The following is a 25,797-nucleotide window of genomic DNA, read 5'->3' on the forward strand; positions in this document are numbered from 1 at the left end:
CTGATGATAGTGGCATTAGCTAGCTTTGTGGTTTGCTAGTCTATGATGAGCCATAATTTAGCAATGGATTACGTCATACTGCAAATTGTAAAACATACATTTTCAATATAACAGGCCAAGGAGAGATGATGCGTCTCATTGCTATAACTGTCACACGCTATTAAAGAAATACTTCAGTCACAATGTCAAAAGTTAAAAGAACAGTCAGTCAACTACACTGAAACAACGTAACGTAACTATTACTAGCTAATTCCGCTTCATCTCGGCTTATTTAACAGCAGCAAAACTGGACATGATAGTCAGTCACAAATTTTGTCATGCTTTTTTGAGTTAAGAGAACTGATGGGGATGTTCTTTTAATTGTTATTTAATGTATGTATCGTGACCAACTCAACGAGTGTTGCCAACAGGGACGGTGTAGAGTGCCCTCATGAACTCCAACACTCATGACATGGTTGATCGTGTTTTGTCCGTTTTTTATTTTGTTTTTGAAATATTCATTTATCGGCCATTATAACTGCCGATACCGATAGTTTGGAAAATCCCTAATATCGGCCGATATTATCGGCCTGGCTCTAATTTGACGTATTACAGTTTAATGTGTGCATCATCATCGTGCAGCATTTCAATAATTCAATGAGCCTTTTTTCCCCATTCATAACATGTTTTCTTTTGCATGCATTATGCTCTCTTTTTTGTCCTTTCTGTATTTTTTAATGTTTTTTACCCCACAAGCCATCAATATTCCTAATAATGAGAATATAACTGGGTATTTTTGAAAGAAACTGTTTTTGAAGCCAAATGGACAAAGCCTTACTGCTCATATAAGTTATTAGTGATTTGATGCTAATTATTAAAGTTCAATGTGTGTATCATCCTGCAGTGTGGCTTGATTCCTCAAATCGTGTGTGTTGGTGAGGAGAGGTGAGCATATTTACCATAAAACAGGTTTTTCGGTTATTTGATACGATTGCACACATTATTATGTTTTATCAGTAGTCCAGAGAGCAAGAAGTCTGAGCAGGGTTTGCCGCTGTTCTTTAGCATGTCAGTGGTAATTTAGTGGCGATGTGGTGATAGATTTTTCCACATGGTTGATCAGGCCTACACTTCAGGACGGAGATAAAAATAGAAACTTTCGCTTTGTGTTTCAGAACTGTTTGCTTGACCGGGCTCAGTCACTGCAAGGGTAAAAAATGGCCCAGAGGCATCGGCTCTGCCATCCACATACACACGTGAGGCACGTGTGTTATAGTTCTCTTTATGTGTGTCATGACACGGTCATTGACTACATGGCAAACATCAGAGTTCAGAGGATGACGCTCACTCATGATTGACACATGACACTGATGGTCTTTTACAGACCTCACACAAGAGGAAGCCCTCTGGGCAACACTTATACATTTACTAAGCCTCATGTGCATGTGGGCTTTTTTTCCCCTTTTCACTAGATATTAAAAGATTTATGTAATATTATAGCTGTAGTGTCCAGTGATGTTTGATATTCACTGACTTGCTCAGAAAAAAATGCTATGAAATACATATATTTTCATTATATATATACAGCATATATATATGAAGAGTTCAGATGCAAAAGCCTCTAAGTGCCATTTGAAATTTTCTTCTAAAATGATCATTTTTATCTAGCTTGTATATTTAAGTTCAGTAATTTCACTTAAATGGCAATGAAGATTACCTATTAATTGTCATTTAAGTGAAATTACTGAACTTAAATATACAAGCTTGATAAAAATGGTCATTTTAGAAGAAAATTTCAAATGGCATTTAGAGGCTTTTGCATCTGAACTCTTCATATGTGTATATATGTGTATATGTTTTTAAAGCATTTTTAGCACACATCTGCAAAAAGGCCAAATATGCAGCAAACTAAAGCTATAATTACTTTTGCTTTACCAAAATCCAAATGGGCAAAAGGTTATAATAATTGCACAATGCATATAAAACAGCTTTTTGAATTCCTATATTTTAAACAAAGAATAGCAATGTTGTTTTATTGTGATCCATATTCTGTTATATCACCATGCAAATGCTGATTCTACGGTTATGTGTTGCTTATTTTCTTTTGATCAGTTATTTTTTTCACTAATTTATTGGTTTAATCAATTTCAGTCAAAAATGATCAATCAATTTTGGCATGAGTCATATTAATGGAGCACCACATGTGATTGTTCGTCCGTTCTTGGATGTTGTAGGTCAAGAGATAGTCCAAGATGGCGGCAGCATCTTATGATCAGCTGCTGAAGCAAGTGGAGGCACTAAAGATGGAGAACTCCAACCTTAGACAAGAGCTCGAGGACAACTCCAACCACCTCACCAAACTAGAGACTGAGGCGTCTAATATGAAGGTACAGTGTCTGTTATTATATCATATAGCAGTTCTTGACAACATGACATCAAAACCAGGTCTTTTTATCCCCTTGACTTATGTTTCTTGACTCAGAGCGCTGCAGTGATGATGTATTTTTGTGTTAAGTTTACCAAATCAAAAAAGTAGTGCTTTATAAAACTGAGCCTGAAGAAGTGCCTATTTATATATGAATTATAAGTATAGTATTATGTGTGAAGTTTATAGACGAGCAGTGATGTATTGACATTTGCATTGATTTGTTTTTATTCGTGTCTGTATATTTTACTGATCTACAATGTTTACATTTACTTCTGCTTTACCAATATCCAAACGAGCAAAGGATATAATTGTATACATTAAATAAAACAGCTTTTTACTTAATTACTGTATTTTAAACAAAGAATATCAGTAATGGATTATTGTGATCTATGCTATATCACCATGTTGTAGACCAACCCATAAATTAGCATCACCCTGGTCTCCTTGACAAAAACCCAATGGACTTTTCCATTGGCTTTTGGATTACCAATAAAAAGTTTATAATCCTTATTTTGTTCATCATTATAATGAACAACTTTCATGAATTTTACAGCATAAATACAATCAGCAGAAGTAAAAAGCTAAACGCAAGCTGTAAACAAAATACACCAGTCGCATGACTTCAGTGTCACCTTCTGACAGCTCTTTTGCTCTTTATTTCAAAAAATATGTTTTCCCTGAAAGTTTGAGTTAGAATAGCAATTATAAACTGTAAAAGACGACTAGTAAGTCGATTAGTTTAGGCTAATGTCCTCAACAACCTCTGCAGTCCAACCATTTAGTGTCTTGTTAGCAAGTAAAGCCTTAAAAAAACCCCAATAAAACGACACAGAATAAAACTTTAGAATATCTTGAACTCGTGTCGAGCACACACAGACCTTATTTCAGGCTTTTAACCAAAAACCCATTGACTTCAGAATGCTGTGCTAAATGCTAATTTGCAATCTGGTTTTAGCCTATAAAAATACATCATCCCTCAGTAATCTATTGTGCAAAATGTATTGGTTCAAGTTATTCTGGAGAATGACAAATAATTTCAGAATCGTTCATTGTCATGCAATAACTAGCAGTGAAAAATTGTGTAGCCAGTTTGTTAAAAGCTGAAAAGAGAGTCCTAGCAAACTAGAACAGGAACAGCTAGACCCCTGTACATTTTCCTCCTTCCTTTTTGTCAATTTCAGTTCAACCTCAAAGGGTTTGTACTTAAACGCCTCAGCGACTCATTTTGTCATCCAAGTGCTGTATGGTTGGGCTTGCTTTTAATGTCGCAGACTTTCAAGACTTAAAATGTCATCGTCCGCCACTGATTTCCCACTAAGTACTCTTTCTTCTAGCAGCTTCTGACACCAAAGGCAGTATTCTCAGGCACTTCTTTGAGTCGAGCTTTTGAAGTGGAAGCGGCAGCCTGTTAGGTGGACATTAAGAAATTGGATGTGACCTGGCAGTCTCTCGGGAAGGGAAAGAAAAAGGTTTTTGAAAGAACTTTAGGCCCAAAATGAATGTGGTGAGACATTAAAGGTTGGCTAATGTGGAAGTTTTAAAGCGAGCCTGTCCACCCGGATTGTCTGCACAATTTAAAGACAAGGTTCAAACGAGTTCATGATAAAGATATGTGCAGATATATCAGCTAGGAAACGGGTCTCCGTCACGCCTTGTACTGTTTAACACGTCTCTTGAAGGGAATTTATGTTGCTCTGAAGACGTGAGATTGGTGTTGCTAAGGGAGAATCTTTGAAGCGGAAGCAGATTGTCTCAGGACTTCTGTTCATACGTTGGTTAAAGGGTTAGTTCACCCAAAAATGAAAATTAAGTCATTAATTACTCACCCCCATGCTGTACCAACCCTGTAAGACCTTTGTTCGTCTTCGGAACACAAATGAAGATATTTTTGATTAAATTTGAGAGCTGTATAACTACCACATTGGCTCCTAAGGGACTGCCTCTTGACGGCCCAAAAAGTCAATGAAGAAAATGTTTAAATATCCCAAGTGACTACCGTGGCTCAACTATATGTTTATCAAGCGACGCGAATACTTTTTGTGCGAAAAAACAAACAAAAATAACGAGTTTATTCGACTATTTCTTTTCTTCCTTGTAGGCCAGAACGAGACTTCCTTATAGATTTCCACGACGCATGCGCGAGATTTGCGATCTGAAGTAGTGTAAGCTGGTGTAAGCAGATCGCAAATCTCGCGCATGTGTCGTGGAAATCTAAGGAATTCTCGTTCTGGCCTACAAGGAAGAAAAGAAATAGTCGAATAAACTCGTTATTTTTGTTTGTTTTTTCGCACAAAAAGTATTCGCGTCGCTTGATAAACATATAGTTGAGCCACGGTAGTCACTTGGGATATTTAAACATTTTCTTCATTGACTTTCTGGGCCGTCAAGAGGCAGTCCCTTAGGAGCCAATGTGGTAGTTATACAGCTCTCAAATTTAATAAAAAATATCTTCATTTGTGTTCCGAAGACGAACGAAGGTCTTACGGGGTTGGTACAGCATGGGGGTGAGTAATTAATGACTTAATTTTCATTTTTGGGTGAACTAACCCTTTAAGGGTTAAGAGAGGTCTTTTTTTGGTTGGTTCGGGGAAATTCATTGGGAAAAGCTGCATTAAAGGTGTCCATTTTAAAAGTTAGCAGATCAGAATTGTTTTTTGTTTGTGTGTGTGTCTGTGTTTAATGGCATCATGTTTCTTTCGTTCACTTTCAAGACACTCAAAGTCAGCATGAAAGTAAGTGAATTTTACTTGGGTGGTTCAGAATTTTGAACATCGGGCCTCATTTCCAAGTTAAGCAAAAGTTTCCAAGCAAACTTTAGACATTTTCTGCTGTTTATGAGGTCACATGAAGTCAAATGTATCATGCGCTATGGTGTGCTTCCTGAACAACCAAAGGGGTGGTTCTTCAAATCCTGAACCACCCCTTTAATGTGCCATATTTCCAACGAGAAAATGTGGGGCAAGACTGGATATTGCTTTAATTACTAAAAATGTCATATTATTGGCATACTTTTATTACATTTTATTTACAGATTATGGTTAACTGACTATAGTAGCGCAGCAGGATGAAATCAAGAAGGCTATTTGCCAATAGTTTCAGTAACCTGTGTGAACTACTGTGTAAACATTTACCATTCTACATGGACTTGGTGAGATCATCTTTTTTAATTCATTCAAAGTGAGTTAAGTAAATAGGATCCATTTTAATTTCATGTTAACTTTTTTTAGTGCATTAATTCAATGTCCAAGAAAGGACCCTGCTCTCCAGATGTCCTTGTCATCACGACTCCAAATGCCAGAGGGATTGTCTAAACTCTGGGTGTCCCTATTTCTCAAGGAAGTTGTCATCGGTTTGCATCTAAATAAAGAAGAAGAGCGAAATCATATTTGCCTGTGTCGTGTCTCAGGAAGTGATATCCCTGTTGATGTTTGGCTTATGTAAGAGGTTTTGGGCTTAACCTCTTTCATTAGGATGAGCTGATTTTAGGCACATTCTGGCCGCCCCGGTGCCAGTGGTTATGTCATCCCTATACGTAATCATAGTGTTTAAACAACTGGGTTTGTCTAGTGTGTTTCAACTCTGACAGATTCTGCGGAGGCCAGAAGAAGTGCATCTATGCCGAGTCCTTCCAGTTTCGAGTTGCTGCTATTTCTCCGCCTGCAACTGCTAATTGATCAAATCTCTAATGATGATAATCAAAAACTGATTTCATTATCAATTAGTCAGCCCTTTGCACAGTGCATAGAGATCTTCAACGAGTGATGCTATTTTAAGAATAGCACGTTTTTTTCCCATTTATTAAAGGAGCATTTCACCCGTTGCAACATTAATCTTTATTGAAAGTGGATCATGTAGTCGAAATGTAAAAGAATTTTTGAATTTGGTGCCCTCTTGACCGAGAAAAGAAAAGAAAATAACAAAGGGGCGCATTTGTATGTAAGACAACGATTTTTACATCACAATAAGCAGGAAGTAAAACACTTAAATGCTTATTTCTCCCATCTCAGGGGAAAATAAGTGAATAAACCATGATCATTCAAAAATATGACTGGGTTTCTAAAGATACAAACCTTAATGCAAATGGGTAATGCAAATATGTCCCTTTAATGATAAATATAAAGCTGCTTTGAAACTGTGTTATGAAAAGTATTGTACAGATATTCTTTTTATGTAAGCTTCATATCTGAAACTATTTTCGCACACACGTTAAAGGATACAAATAGACATGAGTTTGAATATTTGCTCAAACTGCAGAGCGTATCGATTCCCATGGGAATGCTTGAACTAAAAAGCAATTCTAGCTTAATTCTTGACCGCCAGCGTTTTTGATCATTTTCATAAAGCCTTTCATGGCCCCCAGAATATTGTGTTGAATATCTGAACATGCAATATTTCAAAAGAAAGAAAAGAGCCTCTGCTTTTAAACAAAATAATCTGTTTTATTCTAGCTTCATGCATTCTTATTAACACTTGAATGTGGGTAAGTTTCATAAAAAGGAAAATAAAATAAAAAGCTGAGAAAATCGCTTTTGTCAAAACTACGTCTGGACCAGATTCAGAACGATCATGACAACATAGATGGAGTAGATCGAGTCCATCAACACCCACATAGCTTCACAGTCCTGTAGCTCGTCCTGGGTCGACAATCGACATTTCATTCAGTAACATTAGGCAGTTTTGATTTATATGCTCTTTTATGTTTGATTGTGTTATTATTAGGGTTGGGTATCGAGAATCGAGTATCGATTGGAACCGGGACCAACTTTTCGTTTTTCCCGGAATCGTTCAAAAGTTAAAATTTCGATTCCTAGTTTCGATATTCACAGTCCGCCGAGCGGAAGAAGAAACCGCTGAACAACACCAACGAAGAAGCGTCTACCGGAAGTGTTGGCATAACCGCGCGAGTCGAACATGAGTATCTTACGTCGGCGATCCAAAGTGTGGCTTCACTTTTCTAAAAATAACGAAATCTCGGCAAAATGCAAAATTTGTGACAAAAGGAGTATTTGTGACAGAAGGAGTATTTCCTTCCGAAAGGCCGTTGGTTAGCAAGGTTAGCTAAACTTTTTTGACCCTGCCTCTTAAAAGAATCGGAATTGAGAATCGTTAGGAACCGGAATCGAAACAAGTAATCGGAATCGGAATCAGAATCGTTCAAATTCAAACGATACCCAACCCTAGTTATTATATGTACATGTGTGTAAGCAATGCTCCCTTCTATAGCTTGTTTCGCCTTTGTTTTAATCCGAAGATTCTGCACTGTTTCAGAAGATGCATAACGGCACCCCTTACCGTATAACAGTGAAACCCGAATTGCCGTAAATTTCCGTCGTAAATGACGAAGAATTCATTCATCAAAAAGTTAAATGCATTGCAAGTTGCTTTGGATAAAAACATCTGACAAATGTATATAAACGTAAAATCCAATTAGTCATATAATTAAAGAAATAATAATCAAAAATATATCAACAATTCTATTTTATATAAATTAGTATTTTCAGTATATTGTATGTTCCTCATATCATTCATGTGCTGCCCTCTGCCGATGAAACTTCACACTGTCTTTTTTGTGAAATGTTTCGAGAAAGGCAGTGTTTTTGACAGGATTCTTGTTAAGCGTTCCTCTTATCTTTACGTCTAAACATGCAACACTAAACCGCTGTCCGTGACAGAACATGAGGTGTCACAGAAGGAAAAACACTTTCATTTTTATTCACAAGTGCGATGCACTCCACTTTTTTCCCAGCATCATAAACATTTTCCTATTTTGCATGGAAGTGTTCAGAGGCCCCTTCCGTTTCCCAGCCTGTGAGAGACTTGCAGCTTAATTTAGAGAGTCTCCCTTCCTGGCTTTGTTCGTCGCATGAATGCAGCTCCGCTTCACCCTGCAGTCATTTCCCTTCCCCTCCGGCCAGCTGAAACAAACACCAGCGGGCAGAAAATAAACAGCATGCACGTATCAGCGTCTGGGCTTCCCCTCTGTGCTCCCAAGAGCAGCATTTTAGTTGAGTTTAGCACTTTTTATTAATCAGCATGTGAGAGCGATACAAGATGGTTTTACGTTTGAAAATAATCAAATTAAGTATTTTAATATGAATATATTGTAATTTTACAGATGTAATGTAAAAAAATATTTATTTTTTAAATATTAGATTTTTTTATATTTTTTATTTAGTAAAAATAATAATTATAGTTTATAGCCATGTTTATACACTGCCTTGCAAAAAAATAGCTGATGTTTGGATTAAAATAGGGAAATGTTTAAGAGTGTATGATTGCAGTGATTTATTATGTTTCTATCGTGTTATATGTTTGGCAACAGTTCTACAACATTGATGGAGTGTAGCTTTTCATTTCTTAAACAACCATGTATGAGACACATCATGGCCATATTCCAGGATGACAGTGTCAAGATGCATCAGGCTCAGATTGTGAAAGGATGGTTGTCAGAATTGTCAATACAAGATCTTGACCAAAAATGGATGCACCTCTTGATGGAAATAGCATCACAACATTTATTTCCATCAAGAGGCGCATATATTTTTTTGGCCATTAGTCCAGCACTCTGTAAAGTCTCCTCCAGCACATCCCAAAGACTCTCAATGAGTTTAAGTTCTGGACTCAGAGGAGTGTCATGATCCTCACAACCATTCTTTCACAGTTTGAGCGTTGTCATCTATGAGATGTGTCTTCACACATGGCTGTTTAAAAGGAATAGTTAACTTAAAAATGAAAATTCTGTTATCATTTATTCACCTTCAAGTTGTTTCAATTCAAACCTATATGAATTTCTTTCTTCTGCTGAACACAAAAGTAGATATTTTGAAGAATGTCGATCCAAACATTTGCTGTACCCCATTGAATTCCATTGATTTATTTTTTTTCCTACTATGGATATCATTGGGTACATCGTTCTCTTCCAGATTCATTTCTCTATAATGGTCCTGAGTTATGACCCAAATCTTCCATTATTTCGTCACATTGATGTTTGAGGTTTTCTATGCAGCATGGCGTATAAATAAAATAAATTCACTTTCCCTATGGGATGAGCTCAGCAAATAATGCGGCTTTTTTCCTACTTTAATGACTCAGAATGCTGTAATCTTCTGATGAAACATCTCTGGTGGATTTCCTGGACATATTTTTTGCACCTTGCCCAGAAAAGTGCAGCATTGCAGGGGGAAAATCTGCTTAGACATTGCCTTTTCTGTCCAGAACTTGTTTTCTTAATCTCTGTAGTATTAGGTAGGTTGTGTATTAGATGTTGTGTTTGTGAGTGTATTATGTTCTCCTACCTTATTTTTAGGTTAGTTCGTACTTAGTAGTTATGCATCAGAATTTCAGCAACTGGAAATATTTAATTTTGGAGGGCCAAAATCGTTGATCGAAATGGTGATGTTTACTTAGCGTGTTCTGAGCGTCAGTGGATAAGCCACAACAGGTAAACATGTCAGATGTGTGGATGTAAGCGTTGGGTTGACAATATCTATTTTTTGATATTCAAGGATCTTCATTTTGATGAACCAAGATGTTTTAGTCTATGCCCTTTTCTGCAGATTCATGAACAAAACTCCACTAAACATTATTTGTAGCACGCCTACCATTTAATAATCACTATTGAATATGATACAAAGTCTGTTTTTGTTAGTTATTCTAGTCAATGTTAGTTATTCTAGAATAAAGTTTCTTTCACAGTCTGATCGTCTGATGCATATGGCACACTTTTCTGAAAACACTTCAGGAGTTTTGAAGTCGCGATCTGATTGGTTGAACTCTACAGGATGTCTGGGTGTCGTCGTGTGTGTTGCGCTATTTATCTACCTGGAAACAAATGCCATGACGCCAAAACCCCTTGTGGAAGGAGGAGTTGTGTTTACAACTGTGACAATGAGAGCTTATCTGGATCAACTAAACACTGGATTTCCAAAAGTACGGGAAGTTCACGGCTCTATTGTTGCAGTAAACTTGCACAACGTTCTTAAATGAATAATTTATTCCACGCACGCCGGTCTGTTATTGTGGGGACATCGACATATTGTCATGGTGTGGAACTAAACGTACCGTTATTGGTTGCGTTACATGTCCATCAAACGTCCTCTTGGGCGGTCCATGGCCAAGAAAAGCTGCGATAGAGTCCAGACCTTCTGCCGACAGTCTGAAGCTCTGGCTACGCGAGACTACCTTCACAGATCGCTGTAGCTACTCTTTACTACTAGTTATAGCTCAAATCAAACGTGAAGGAATATCAGAAGGTGTGCTGAAAGAAACAGTACAACTTACCGTACCGTAATCGCTCAATCAGTGTTTCACGTCAGTAAAACAGCTTGTAAACAATATCAAGTTACGTTTACCTCAGGAAAGCTAGGGTTAAAAAAAAAAAACGAATAACTTTTGCTAAATATTTGCACTATATAACACATTCGTTTAATCACATTCTTATACCATGGTCTGGGTGAATACTTGATTCTGATTGGCTGCAGGGTGTCCGTTAAAAAGTGATAGAGGACACCTAGGAAAGTAGTTCTGGTGAAATTGCCTGTTTACTATTCGAAATTAATAAATAAATGCGCTGCCCACAACAGCTGTGAGTAACCATAGCAACAGGCAGTCAAAGTATCCGTTAACAATTTGCTCTATCAAAACAACCATCTAACGTTAGTTAGAGATATTAGGCTACATAGCCTACTAATGCCTCGTTTCCATTGAGGGGTACGGTACAGTACAGTACGGGTCGGGTACACCATGATCAGGCTTGCGTTTCCACCGCCAACAGTACCCTTACTTGATAGGCTGGAAAGAAGCGATCGATGTCATTTTCGCGCGAAGAAAGCGATAACAATGGATGACAGACAGCAGATCTTGTTCTTGCTTCTCGGCATGTTTGTCACTAGAAACAAGCGCTGGCATTAGGCGTTTCCAAGAAGTCAACGCAAAGTCCGACTCAGGAGAATGATCCCGAGGACGCGAGTCCAGTAATTCTGTTTATGGAACAGCGCGTTCTTGAAAGCGGCACTCTGCTCACTCTGGCTCTGCGACTCCGGTTATCTCTGTATGTTCATTTTAGGCAACAATAAAACGAAATATGCTATAAAACACCACTCTGCTTCTTTTCGATTTCATTTCAATACATTTTAAACATTCTAAAGCACACAAATGTGCAACGCATAGCCTTGATTATTCACTGCATGTATTTATAACAAAACTAAATATAAAACAACCTTGCCTCTTTTCGTTTAAATTTAAAAATATTAAACATATTCCAGGCAATATGTAGCCTAATGTATTGCATAGGCTATCGCATTGGTACAAATGTTGCAATAAACAACATTACAGATGATCTTGTAATAAAATAAAAAATGACAAAACTATCTCTTTTCGTTGAATTTCAGTTTTATCAATAATAGCCATTATAAAAGTGTATATATAAGTAAAAAGTACAAAAAGATATACAGTAAAGCTTAAATATAACATCAAGAAATTCAGTCAGTCAAATATAGCCTACTCAGCGCTCAAAGATATGAAACTTCACGTAACGTTAGCCTTCTGCCAAAACTATTGGCCAGGGAACGAATTATAGATTCACGAGACCAAAGATCACCTGTTAGGTTTATACAAGACGAACTATATCTCATGTTTAACCACTACAGAGACGTCCGAGTCTGCGGCAAACATCAGAACGATTCGCCGAGGAAAGGCTGTTCCAGGCGGGGGACACGAGCGCGAGCGTCCGGTGATCGCTTAGAATGGATCTCAGTCAAATTATCATAAATCTATAAATAAACCACAGATTTGAGCTTTAAAAACTACTTTCTCGCCTGAAAAACTCTTAAAACTACATTTCGTGACACAATAACAGTAGAATTATATTTCTGCTTCTAATGCCCTTGTAGCACGCGCGAGTGACGATACTCTGTCCACCAATCACCGTTCTGCAGTGAGTCTAGCTCCACCTTTTAGTACCCTTTCACTGTGCTAGGTACCCCAACAGAAGGGTACCCAAAAAGTGGTACGGTACGGTTCGGCTTTTTGGTACCATTCACAAGTTTTGACAGTGGAAACGCAAATAATTGCGTACCGAACTGTACCGTACCGTACCACTCAGTGGAAACAAGCCATAATACAACAATGAGCGACTTCGTTATTTCTTTTAACATTTATGGAGAATATGACAACTTTGACGACTGGGATGCTGCTGAAGAAAGAAAAAATGTAAATAAAACGGAGAAACGTCATAAAGAAAATTACACCGCTGCTGCTCTGAATGAGACCCTGCGGGAGTTTTACGCAGCAGTCCAGACAACCAAGGCGGGAGGAGAGTACAGCGTTTCAAGCCTAAGAAGCCTGTTTGATAAATTGTTTTATGTGTAATTAAAAAAAAAAAACTATGCCTACCTTTGTGTTTCATGAAAAGATATCCATTTTTGAACCTGAAGGGTTCTACAAGCTGAGCGGACTATAAATATCTCCGGTTGCTAAATAAACCAGGCGAGTTATTATTTGTAATTAGGGTATTAACCCTTACATATTTTTACTTTGTTAAATTTTATGTATGTTTGTAATAACTTGCTTTCATGACATTTATTCTGCCACCGTTTAACTGTTTATATTTCAGCAACAAATGAATGCATCATCATAAAAAGTGTTAAAATGTGCAATTAATTTTATATACAACATCAGTGTTGATTATTAAAGTTGATGAATTAATTGATTAAACTTTTTGATGTTATGGCAAAAAATATTTTGGTGCATCACTGGTTTCCTCAAAGAACCGGCTATGAGAAGCTGACTGAATTCAGATAATTTCATTTATTGACGTCGTGTTCTTGTCACAGGCAGAAGAGTAGCCTAGTTCATGGTTTAAATCTTGTTTGTCATCAGTCGCCACGCTTGTTTTTTCCCGAGTGCATGCCATGTGTGTCATGTGCTGTTTTCTTTCCACGTTTCAAGGACGTTCTACCTTTATCACTGGGAAAGCAAAGAGACCTTCCATCCGCCCACACGAACCCAGTCCCCTCCTCTCACACTCGAACAATAACTCCCACCGCAGGCCCACGGGTCTCGTCTGACTCCAGGTCAGATGAAACGCATGCTAGATAGGAATCAGATATGCGAGTATTTCGGGCTCCCTGCAGATGGCTGCCTTGGAGCATTGATTTCCATTACTGGGAGGATAGGATGACATTTTTAAAAGTGTTGTGTGCTTGCAGCTTCGCACATGAGTGGCTGTTTGACTCTAATATTGTACCAAGGGCATCTGCATCGCTGTAACCCGATTCCTTCGGACCTTGACTCTGGGAGGAGGAAAAACTAGGACTTCCATTATTGACTCTGACGCATTAGGATATTCGAATGTGGATTTGGCTGTTGAAAATGTTATTATAGATGTAATCTACACTCATAAAGGTTATTTTGGGATTTCAGATTTCAGCACTTTTGTAATATTAGCAAGTAGACCTTTAAAAAAAATGTGAACTTTGAATGCGTGTAGCCCTCAAACCGTATTCACTTTATAGCCCTTAATCCTGTAATTGTGGACAAATGTGGGCACAGAGGATCCTAATTTTTATTTATTATTATAAATGTTATATCACTGTCTTTGATAAAGTTTTGTCTATCCATTTATGGTGTGTTTTTTTTTCCGGGGTATTATTGAATTTATTTACTTCAAAAAATACCATATTTTCTATGTAAATTATGCTTATTTTTATGTATTATTTTTTTTAACTACATTAAAATATCAAGTTTTTAGAGCTAAAACCTAAAGATGAAGTGACTTTGCGGTCACCTGGTGTCTTATTTTGGCTTTTTTAAGAATGCTCTAAATTACTATGGGTGCCCATTTTTAACCCAAATACAAGATTAAGGAGTTTTTTTTTTTTTTTTTTGGAGTCAAAAAAAATTGTGTGTTCAGGAGGCAAACTTAGGAAAAGTAGCCAAGTCTTGTACCGCTCAGATCAAGGGAAGTATTTTTTTTTAAATAAATCAAAACTATTTTGTTTTAGGGTTAATTTGCGTTTATTATTTGTATTAGTCAAGCCTCTAGCACAGTTACTATTATTCATAGTTATCTTTAATATTGAGTTTTATATATTTATATTTAATTTATAAAAAAATGTTTGTTTTATATTAGATATGTTAAATTGTTTTTGATTTTTTTAAAATAGTTTTATTGTTTCTTTTTAACTTTCAAATATATATATATATATATAATTATATTTTATATTATATTGTTTTAAATAATAATTCATTTATTATATTATTTTCAATTTTATATTTTCATTACATATGATTTTATTTTATATTATCTTGAATTTTATTATTTTACATTTTGGAATTGTGTTCTATTTTAGTGAATGTAATTTTTTGAAAGACCAGAGACATTTCTTAAGAGCATAAATGGAGGCCATGTTGTCCCTAACAAGCAGAGGGAATGATGATGCTGTCGTTTCATCTCTCTGACTCACAGTGCAGTAAAGCGGTCTGTAATCATATGACCTCCCCTATAATGAAGCCGTTGTTTCCTGAGATAGATCAGTGTGACGTCATGCTCCCTCGGGAGAAAATGACTCTCCTTAGACACAGAATAACCCCGTGTTGTTCTTTTCTACTGGATAAGGGAAGATAAACAGCATGCTCATGTGTGACCTTTCCCTTCTGGACGCCTCTGGCCTTCTCCACGCGTCTCCAGTGGTCTGTGGACATGCTGACCCCGGGCCGTTTGGGAAGGGTGGTCCTGTGAGCTGAATGGGGAAGCATCTGTGCTCTTCGTGAGGCTTTGGGTCTCCGGGATGGGATGAAGGAAGGGGGAGGCCGTCACTTCCTGGAAGGCAGTCGCATTGTTTGGGCTTTTTCGGCTTACAAACACGCTGGAGAACTCGGAGTAATGGAATGAGCGGTGCAAAAGTCTCATGTTTGATATGGTTTGGGGCTGAATTGGTTTGAGTTATGTTGGCCGTAACCGTAAAGGAACATTGACCAAAACCTCAGCATATGTGCAGTGGTAAGTTCTACAAATAGCCTGAATGTTTTTGTGAAGTTTGGTTGAGCGGTGAACGCTAGCTGGTTTTCAACACTAATTTTACTAATTTTTTTAGCAGAAATCAAGGCCTTTCAGGCATTATCACAGGCAGATCTCGCATGAACGCGGCACTAAAGGAGTAGCAGGTGTATTTTTGCAGCTTCAAAGCTGTTTATGTCTCCGACACGCGCATCTTCAAAGCCCTTCAAAGCTCTTTGATGGAAGTTTTCTTCTCTTTATCAGCCCACAGGCTGAAGAAGTCTTCTTGTATGTGGTGGGAGATGGAAATATCTCATGTTTTTTTTTTTTTTCCGGCAACTCATCATGTTGTATTATCTGATGATGGCTTCTAACACTGACTCTACCATACACAGATATTGTCTGTTTCTCTTTCAGGAGGTTTTGAAGCAGCTTCAAGGAACTATCGTAGAGGACCCTAAAGACTCGCAAGGGCAGATTGAGTTTTTCGAAAGATTTAAAGGTGAGGACAGTTGAATTATTTTGTGAACAGTGCGTATTTTAACATCATAAACTCACTCTGTTCCACAAATTTGTGAGCTGCCTACCTAGAAGACATCATTATATATAAATATGGTAAAAATGTTAACTAACAGATATCACCATACTTTGTTGATTAATCACAGTACATTAAAGGAGTAGTTCACTTTTAAAAAAAAACTTTTGCTGATCATTTCCTCACCCCCATGTCATCCAAAATTTCCACGCCTTTTTTTTCTTCAGTCGAAAAGAAATGAAGGTTTTTGATGAAAACATTCCAGGATTTTCTCCATATAATGGACTTCATTGGGTACCAAACGGTTCAAGGTCCAAATGAGAGTTTGAGTGCAGCTTTAAACGACATCAGATGATGAATAAGGGTCTCATCTAGGACCCTTCGAGTCATGACTCGAAAAAAGATTTGTTCATTTTGAGTTTGAACAGGATAGTCACGAACGCTCATCACAGAACAGAGCATGGCAAGCATTTGTGTATGTAAAACTTAAACTTTTAAAAAAATGTTTTTAAATGGCCACTCGTTTCGCTAGATAAGACCCTTATTCATCGTCTGGTGTCGTTTAAAGCCCTTTGAAGCTGCACTGAAACTGTCTTTTGGACCTTGAACCGTTTGGTTCCCAATGAAGTCCATTATATGGAGAAAATCCTGGAATGTTTTCATCAAAAACCTTCATTTCTTTTCAACTGAAGAATGAATGACATGGTTGTCTTGGAAGACATGGGAGTGAGTAAATTATCAGCAAAAGTTTTTTTTTTAAAAAAAGTGAACTACTCCTTTAAGACAATTTAGACAGATATTTCTGAAATGTTATGTTTAAATAATTGTTAAAATGCATTAATTGACATACATTTCCAGAAATGAAATCTGAACATTGGATAAAGCCGGTTTTAAAATTCTTGTTTGGTTTTCTTGACATAGTTTTAAAGGCTTTTAAAGAGGAGATTTAGTAAATCTCTTTATATCCGTCCAGAAATCAGACAATACCATCTCAACAGTCAAACATTTTCATCATGCATTTAGGAATAAATCGGTCAAATGATATATGAACTAATCCCTATGTAAAACCCTTCAGAATACAGATGGGAACAAAAGAGAATAAACCCATGGCTTTTAAAAATGTATTGTAATTGAATTCTACAGATGCAAATATAATGTAATAAACGCTTAAATGTGTATTTTGAATGTTTTCTTTCCACTCATCTGAAAGGAGACGTGATGGAAACAAAATAGGCCAGAATCTCAAAATTGACATGTGCATGAAAAAAAACAAACAATGGTTTTGGCTTGTATCGTCTTGCCTTAAGACATCATAGGTGTGTTTCCTAAGCAAATTGTAACTCATTTTGGATAAACTATTTACCCAATTATTGTGTGTGCTGTCTGTGTATTTTTATACTTGGCCAAATATTGTTGTTAGCTTAGCAACTAGGTAATATCAAACCCTATCAGAATAAATGCTATTTGTGTGGTTGCTGTATATGTAGGCCGTTCCAAATCCGTCACTTGTGGCGTTTCATTTCAGTTCAGTTCGAATGCTGCCTTAGAAGGTCTTTCAGAGTCTTTCGTGAAGATCAACATCCCATAATCTACCACATTTTCAGAATATACTTTTTTAATCGTCTGAAACATGCTGTGACTTCTATTCCAGAGCAATTTATATTATGCAGTTAACATCAAGCATGCAGAATATTGCATTATGCACACATTTGGATTCCTGCCGATGCGGATTACTTGAGGCCAAGTTTATTTGTATAGTGCATTTCCCACACTGCAGTGTTTTATTTGGAGGATGCAGCCTTCGAAATGAAACGCATCTACTGTTAGGTGTGGATTTTTCTGGGAAATACGGTACGTGTGGCAACTTCGTCATCTGTATCTCCCATTCTGTCCTGCAGAAATGAGTCTTGACCCCAGCAGTTTCTCGGGCCCAGGCGTGAAGTTGAGGTCTAAAGCCTCTCTGCAGGGCTCCGGTTCGGGCCACTCCGCCGACAGCAGCCCCAGCCCCAGTCCCATGAGCTCCTTCCCCAGGAGAGGGGTGACCGGCGGGGGGCGAGACAGTGCCGGTTACCTGGAGGAGCTGGAGAAGGAACGGTGAGCGCTCGCATGAACTGATCATTCTGATCATTTGTATTAGATCCTTATTTAAGAATGTTAACTAAAGGTTTCTTCTTACATGGTAAACTGTGGTAATGATGGTACATTCCAGATAGGCAGCTTTGATTTCAAACGAAATGTGTTTGAATATCAGAAGTTAATTTTCGTGTTGTTCATTGCAAAATATTCGGTCAAACTTTTGGGGTCGGTAAGACTTTTTATTTTATTTTTTAAAGGGATAGTTCACTTTGAAATTAATTTGATATGTTTTAGCTTACCTCAAGTGCATCCAAGATGTAGGTGTGTTTGTTTCAGCAGTATTTTCAATTTTGATCATTTTAGGTCAAACTGTTCATGTCTGACAGTCATATAATGGAGGTCTATGGTCACCACCTCAAAGAGCATGCACAGAGAAGTCCAAATTAAACATGATTTAATGACTCGTAAATGTAAGTACACGTTGATGGCCTAAGAAACGAAACGAGCGGTGTGTGTGAGAAAACGAACAGTATTTATATCGTTTTTACTTCTTGTAACCACAGCCACAAAGCACCCGCACCCTCAGATTACTTGAACGTGGCTGTGGTTAAAAGCGGTAAAAACGATATAAATAATGTTCGTTTTCTCACACAAATCGCTCGTTTCGTGTCTTAGGCCATCAATGTGTACTTACATTTACGAGTCATTAAATCATGCTTAATCTGGACTTCTCTGTGCATGCTCTTTGAGATGGACCCCATAGACCACCATTATATGACTGACAGACAAGAACGGTTTGACCTAAAAATATCAAAATTGAAACTACTGTGGAAACAAAGACGCCTACATCTCGGATGCCCTTGAGGTAAGATAAAACATACCAAATTAATTTCAAAGTGAACTATCCCTTTAAGTACAATGCAAAAAGTACAACACAAGTACAAGGCATTGTGGTACAGTTCAGAGTATGTAAAACAGAATAACAACAACAACTAAAGTATAAATGCAAAAAATTATAATAATAAAATAATTATAATACTCTTATTCCGCAAGGATGCATTAAATTGATCAAAAGTCTGTCACTAAATGCATTTATAATATTACAACGATTTCTATTTCAAATAAAGTCTCTATTCATCAAAGAATCCTGAAAAGAAAAAAATATCATTGTTTCCACAAAAATATGCACAACTCTTGATGGTAATAATAAATGTTTTTCATCATCAAATCAGCTTCGAATCAGGATCTTGTGACACTGAAGACTGGAGTAATGGTCACAGGAATAAATTACAATAGTCATTTTAATATTATAATAATGAACAAAATGACTGTTTTACAGTATTTTTTATCAAATAAATGCAGATTTGGTGAGCAGAAGAGACTTCTTTCAAAAACATTTACAAATTCTAAATATTTAAATTATATGCTTTTGGAAATTGCTAATTAGTTTCTCTAAAGAGGAAATAAGTTGCATTTTGACTTCTGGAACCTTACTGTCATTACATTTTGACCAATAACAACTTGAATTTAGTGAGTCTTAAGTTCAAATCAAATGTGGCTGTTTTCATGAGTGACTTTTCTTCCTATTAGGTCTTTGTTGATGGCAGAACTCGAGAAGGAAGAAAAGGAAAAAGACTGGTATTATGCCCAGTTACAAAACCTGACCAAAAGGATCGACAGTCTGCCACTGACTGAGAATGTATGTAAAAAAGTATAAAAGCTACAATATTGAATGCAGTCGATTTAATGCACACATCATTACCTTATATGATCTCTGTAGCTTCACACTTCTTCTGCTGTTGTAGTTTTCTCTCCAGACCGATATGACACGCAGGCAACTAGAATACGAGGCCCGGCAGATTCGAGCCGCCATGGAGGAGCAACTGGGCACGTGTCAGGACATGGAGAAACGGGCGCAGGTGGGCTGAAATGCAGAAACTGAAAGACTGGGTGAAACTAAAACAGGCTTCTAAATTCAGAGTATGAAACCAGCAGTTTGGTGATGAGGTTTCCTTCATTTGTCTTCAGGGCCGAGTCGCTCGGATACAGCAGATAGAAAAAGACATGCTGAGGATTCGGACACGTTTACAGGCCCAGTCGGCCGACACAGAGGTACTGGATTATTCTGATGCCTGTTATACAGCCGTGCTTCGAAGGAAGAATTGAACGTTACAGATTAGTAGCAATTAGTACAGCTCAGTGTTATGATCTTTATTTATGTGCACATGAACAAGTGAAAGGCATTTTGTGAAGTCTCGTTAAAGCCTGACATATGAAATAATAATCTGCAAAATCAAATGTTTAAAAGGGTGTCACAAAAATGTTTAGATAAATCAAAAAAGTGTGTTTTATGTTGAGTATCATATTTGATACATCAGGCCTTTATGGCTCATGTAGTTTGAAATAGTGAGAATATGGAGCTCATATAAAAACCCTCAGTTTTATTCTTTGTCATTTTATTATTTATAATCATTTATTTAGTTCATTTTCAATCATTTTTCAGAAAAGTCGAATAAAATTCTGATAGCTTGTAATGTAAAAAAAATGGTATCTTCATTCATAACAGTATAACAGACTACTTACATAAAATGTATATTAATATCAGAGTTTAATGATCAAAGCTCTGTAATTTCAAAACAATGCAGTGCAATACAATATTATTATTGAGATGAAATAAATTAAATGTCTCTTTAAAATTCTAATGGATCATATTTGATGCTCACATTTTATTATGATTTTTATAAAATATGATGTATGGATAATGAAGTTGCTTCAGTCCAGTAAGTGTTTCTCTTGAAATACAACTAACAATTTAAAAGTTAATCTTATGTTTTCTTTATGAAAATCTGTGAAGCAAAAAGACACGTGATCCACGAGCTGAAGGTGGATGTTTTTACAATTATATTAAAAGGCTTTTAGTTGCTAAAAAAGTATTTAAACTGTCAATCAGATGACAGAAGGCATGTGGAAGATTAACAGGTTTTCAACAAAGTTGATCATTTAGAGCAGTGGTTCTCAGTCCTCGGGACCCACTGCTCTGCACATTTTGTATGTCTCTCTTATCTGACACACTCAGTTCAGTTCATACAGAGTCTTTTCTAACGAGCTGAGGATCTGAATCAGGTGTGTTACATAAGGGAGACACACACAATATGCAGAGCAGTGAGTTCCCGAAGACCGGAGTTGAGAACCCCTGATTTAGAGGACTTTGAAATAATAAATATGATGCATTAAGGCGGGCATACACTGTGCGATTTTCGTCCGATTTTGAGCCGAATTCTGACTCGTGCGACTCTTTTTCGTGTCGGACCGATTTTCAGCTTTGTCGTGCGTCGTTTGTCATGCAGTGTACAGGGAGAAACGAGGGCCAGTGCAATCGGATGGTCGGATGAATTTCTGCCATGTCAGAAATTTCGGTTGCTCTTTTTGACTATATCGCACAGTTGAAGCAAAGCTACGAACCGAATGCCCTAAACTCAGTGTTTTTTCCCTCACTGCACCTGCGCGAAAACAGAAGTTTAACCATTTCATCTGCAGCAAAAATAAAATTAAAACAAAAACGAAAAGAGGGAGATCTTTAAGTTCTGTAGTTCAAACTAGCTACAAATTACTGTTGCTTACCTCCAGTTCGTGTTGCAAAATGGATAATATTACCCACCGTCTTCCAAGCCACCTGCGATGTAACACCTCTTTTATTAATTTGTTAAACAATGTTTTTGAAATAAACCTGTTTTTATTTTCATTGATGATTAATTATGGCAATGTTTGTACATATTATAGACCGTTAATAGCTATTTTCTATGCCTATAATTTATTGTAATCGACCTAAATGTTTTAGGCAATTTTTAATGAGGAGTAAGATTATGTAATATTTTATTATACTCACAGCACGTTGGTTCCCAGACAGCAAACTGACATTGAATCAACGTGGAAACGTCGTCTCTCATGACATTGAAACAACGTTGATTTTGCTCATCGAATTAACGTTGAACCAACGTCAGACGCGGCATTCTTCAAAGCTAAATGAAAATCGAAAATTGGTTTGCTTTCATAACGTTGAAACAACGCGTTGATTTCAAGTTGATTTTCCGTTAGTTTTGAAAGAATGACGCGTCTGACGTTGGTTCAACGTTAATTCGATGAGCAAAACAATTTCAGATCAACGTTGTTTCGATGTCATATTTCCACGTTGATTCAATGTCAGTTTGCTATCTGGGTTATGGGAAAATATTGCGTGGCAAATTAATTACAATAGCGGATCAATTTAATAATAAAATTAGCCTATAGGCCTCCCCTAATAATTATAATACTATAATACTAATAATAATTAAATGCATATAATAATTAAATACATACATGTAAATAGGCGCAATCCAGGGGGTTATCGCAGATATTACACGTATAGTGTGAGGAGTGAAGTCGCAGCTCGACGATCGGACCGTACGGTGTGAGCCAGTGTTGTAGTACTCGAGACTCGGACTTTGTCTCGGACTCGGTCTCGAGACCATATTTTAATGGTCTTGGTCTTGTCATGGACTCGTGTGCATTTGGACTCGCAATTGACTCGTACTCGAACATTTTTTTTTTAGGACTCGGAATTATTCCCGAGTCCACTCGAGTTCAATTAAAAATATTTTTCATGATTATTAATGTATGTTAATAAAATATTTCTTTAAATTGATTGACACGCCCAGTGATTGGTGATTTTCTAGTGCGCAACTGCGCATGACAAATTGTAATAAAATTACTTTTAACACCACCTACTATGTGGCCTTTTTACCCTAAACTGATCATATTTTTTAAACTCTAAGTAAATTCAGTAAAAAAAAAAAAAAAAAAGAATTTCTCTAAGTAAATAAAAGTAAATTAGGTAATCAACCCTCACTGGTCTCGACTCGGACTCGACCGTCTCTGGTCTCGGTCTTGACTCGGACTTGACTCTCTCTGCTCTCGGTGTCGACTCGGACTCGAGTGAGGTGGTCTCGACTACAACACTGGTGTGAGCACATAAATCCTGAACTTTGGCTTTGCATCGCATGCGATTTACTCGTTGAGTGTGAGTAGGTACCTTGCTGAAATCGCACAGACATCGCACAGTGTATGCCCGCCTTTAGAGGACTTTGAAATAATAAATATGATGCATTAGGCCTTATAAGTTTAATCATATTTTGATGGAATGGAAATGTGTTGTGCAAGCATTTGTTCCTTTTCACATGTTTAATTCATTTTCTTCAGAAAGGCTGTACTTTCCATTTCAGCATCATTTTTTTTGTGTGTGTGTGCATGTTTCAGTGTCTTAAGTTCTGCTTTTAGAGCCTGTTCTGTAGCGGACGGAAATAGTCCACATAAAATGCTTCTGAGCATTAACACTGAAGCCATGAAAGTTTAATTGAATTTGCATGCTCTACTAATGTATCGTGTTCGGTGTGGCTGAGCGTTAAAAACAGTAGTCACCTTGGTTTAGGATGCACAGCTATGTTCACATTTAGGCGTTACATTTACTTTTATGCATTTGACAGATGCTTTTATTAATCTTACATTTGCATTCAAGATATACATTTCATGCTTTCCCTTGGAATCGAACCCATTACCTTGCCATTGCTATGGCAGTGCTCTTCTGTGCCACAGGATGGCTATGTATATTATATAGTAAAATAGTGCACAAGTGGAAGATTTTGTATGCATGCTCTGAGTTTGCACGTGTTTTTCCCTCTAAGTGGATAAATCCTATTGGACACTTCTGCTTTTCCTCCCCCTCTGTTGTTTCAATCCTGTTGGCTGAATGAGGAAGCAATGTAGGTCAGAAAGAGCCGGGTGCTCTTGCAGCTGCTGTCCTGTAGCTCAAGACTTCTCTGTATCTCTATACGCTGATTTATCCCTTCTTCACAGAGCTGATTACACAGGTTATCTGTCCCATGTTCCACCTGCCTCGACCTGTCTTTTCCTCCACTGTTGCACAGTGTGACTGACTCTATAGGTGTCATTTACTCCTTTAACGTGCTGATTCCTCATCTTCCTCTTTGAATCATCAGGTCAAGCATGACCCTGTGACTCAGACTGAAGGGGCTCATGCTTCAGGAGATGCTGGCGGTGGTAGTGCAGTATGCTCACAGGTAAGAACTGTATCTATTTGCAGCAGTCTCCCACTAAATTAGACTCATTTTGTTGACGATCTCATGAACAGAAGTGTTTTCCGGTGGAGCTTTTTTCAGCCAGTGGGTGCCAAGGATTTCAGGACCTTTTTAAAAAGCCCTTTCAGTCTATGCCAAGAGCTTCGGAGTGCTTTGAATAATAATGATTTGAATGCAGATGCTAATGGTTTTATTGTTCATCATAGAGACCTAGTTAGACTTTGAAATTCTAAGCAGAATCAGGAGGGGGGTTTTTTTGTACTTCGCTGTTTCACTTGCATTAAGCTTGTGTGGTATTTTTCGGACAGATGGTGTGAGCTGTATGTCAGTGGATTAGGTGCGGGGATCGAGTTTAATACTAGAGTCATATATTGTTTATGAAGCACAGAGAATTGCCTCTATTTTTATTTTTATGCATCTTCAGTTTTTAAATGATTTGATCTGTATGGATATACTTATTTATAATATTTTTTTTTTCAATGTTAAACAAATTCAGTGCAACAATACACAATGCTTTCCCTTAACTCGACATACAATATGTTTGTGATCTCTTAAAGGAGTAGTTCACTTTTGAAAAACATTTTGCTGATAATTTACTCACCCCCATGTCATCCAAGATGTCCATGTCTTTCTTTCCTCAGCTCAGTCGAAAATAAATTAAGATTCCAGGATTTTCTCCATATAATGGACTTCAATGGGAACCAAACGGTTCAAGGTCCAAAAGACGCTTTCAGTGCAAACTGCAAACTGTTCAAAGGGCTTTAAACGATTCCAGGCGATGAATAAGGGTCTTATCAAGCGAAACGATCACTCATTTAAAAAAAAAATATATAACAAAGTTTAAGTTTTATAAACTCAAATGCTCGCCTTGCTCTGTTCTGTGATGCACGTTTGTGACTCTCCTGTTCGAACTCGTTCATCAAAATGAACGAATCTTTTTCCGAGTCAATTGGTTTGTTACGTTCGTTAAACCAACCAAATGACTCGGAAAAAGATTTGTTCATTTTGATAAACGAGTTTGAACAGGAGAGTCACAAACGTGCATCACAGAACAGAGCAAGGTGAGCATTTGAGCTTATAAAACGTAAACTTTGTTAATTATTTATTGAATAAGCGATCGTTTCGCTTGATAAGACCCTTATTCATCGTCTGGAATCGTTTAAAGCCCTTTGAACAGTTTGCACTGAAAGCGTCTTTTGGACCTTGAACCGGTTGGTTCCCATTGAAGTCCATTATATGGAGAAAAATGCTGGAATGTTTTCATCAAAAACCTTCATTTCTTTTCGACTGAAGAAAGAATGACATGGACATCTTGGATGACATGGGGGTGAGTAAATTATCAGCAAGAGTTTTTTTCAAAAGTGAACTACTCCTTTAACGGTTAATTTGCCTGTTATTTACCAGTAAAGACTGTATGTGTGACATTTTGTAGGGTGTCTAATATCTACAGTGGAAAAATAAATGTAAACTTTTTTGATTGAGTTTGCTGAACACCTGCAAGTTGTTTGAATCTGCCTTGTATTTGTTTTGCCTGACAGGGCTCCAGTTCTCGGGTCGATCATGACACCGCCAGTGAGATGAGCAGTGCGGGAAGTTACTCCGTTCCACGCCGACTGACTAGCCATCTGGGCACTAAGGTTAACTTGAGCTA

General features: G+C 37.3%; 1 protein-coding gene across 5 annotated transcripts in view; it reads left to right on the forward strand.

Moving 5' to 3' along the window:
• Nucleotides 1-25,797, forward strand: part of apc (APC regulator of WNT signaling pathway) — a 48,226-nt gene that overhangs the window by 12,206 nt on the left and 10,223 nt on the right. For 3 of the 5 annotated variants that reach the window (XM_039671388.2, XM_039671390.2, XM_089126506.1), the window contains 8 exons: nucleotides 2,214-2,366; nucleotides 15,822-15,906; nucleotides 17,838-18,033; nucleotides 19,606-19,714; nucleotides 19,821-19,934; nucleotides 20,044-20,127; nucleotides 24,048-24,128; nucleotides 25,685-25,783. In XM_039671388.2, coding sequence (XP_039527322.2) covers nucleotides 2,232-2,366; nucleotides 15,822-15,906; nucleotides 17,838-18,033; nucleotides 19,606-19,714; nucleotides 19,821-19,934; nucleotides 20,044-20,127; nucleotides 24,048-24,128; nucleotides 25,685-25,783 — 903 coding nt within the window. In that variant the 5' untranslated portion in view covers nucleotides 2,214-2,231. Of the gene's footprint in view, nucleotides 1-1,154; nucleotides 1,241-2,213; nucleotides 2,367-15,097; nucleotides 15,408-15,821; nucleotides 15,907-17,837; nucleotides 18,034-19,605; nucleotides 19,715-19,820; nucleotides 19,935-20,043; nucleotides 20,128-24,047; nucleotides 24,129-25,684; nucleotides 25,784-25,797 lie in introns of those variants that run through there. The other 2 variants (XM_039671389.2, XM_039671391.2) reach the window with 2 other exon arrangements.

The sequence above is a fragment of the Pimephales promelas genome, chromosome 23, assembly GCF_988280905.1.
Source record: "Pimephales promelas chromosome 23, fPimPro1.hap1.1, whole genome shotgun sequence".
In the NCBI taxonomy this organism is placed as follows: domain Eukaryota; kingdom Metazoa; phylum Chordata; class Actinopteri; order Cypriniformes; family Leuciscidae; genus Pimephales; species Pimephales promelas.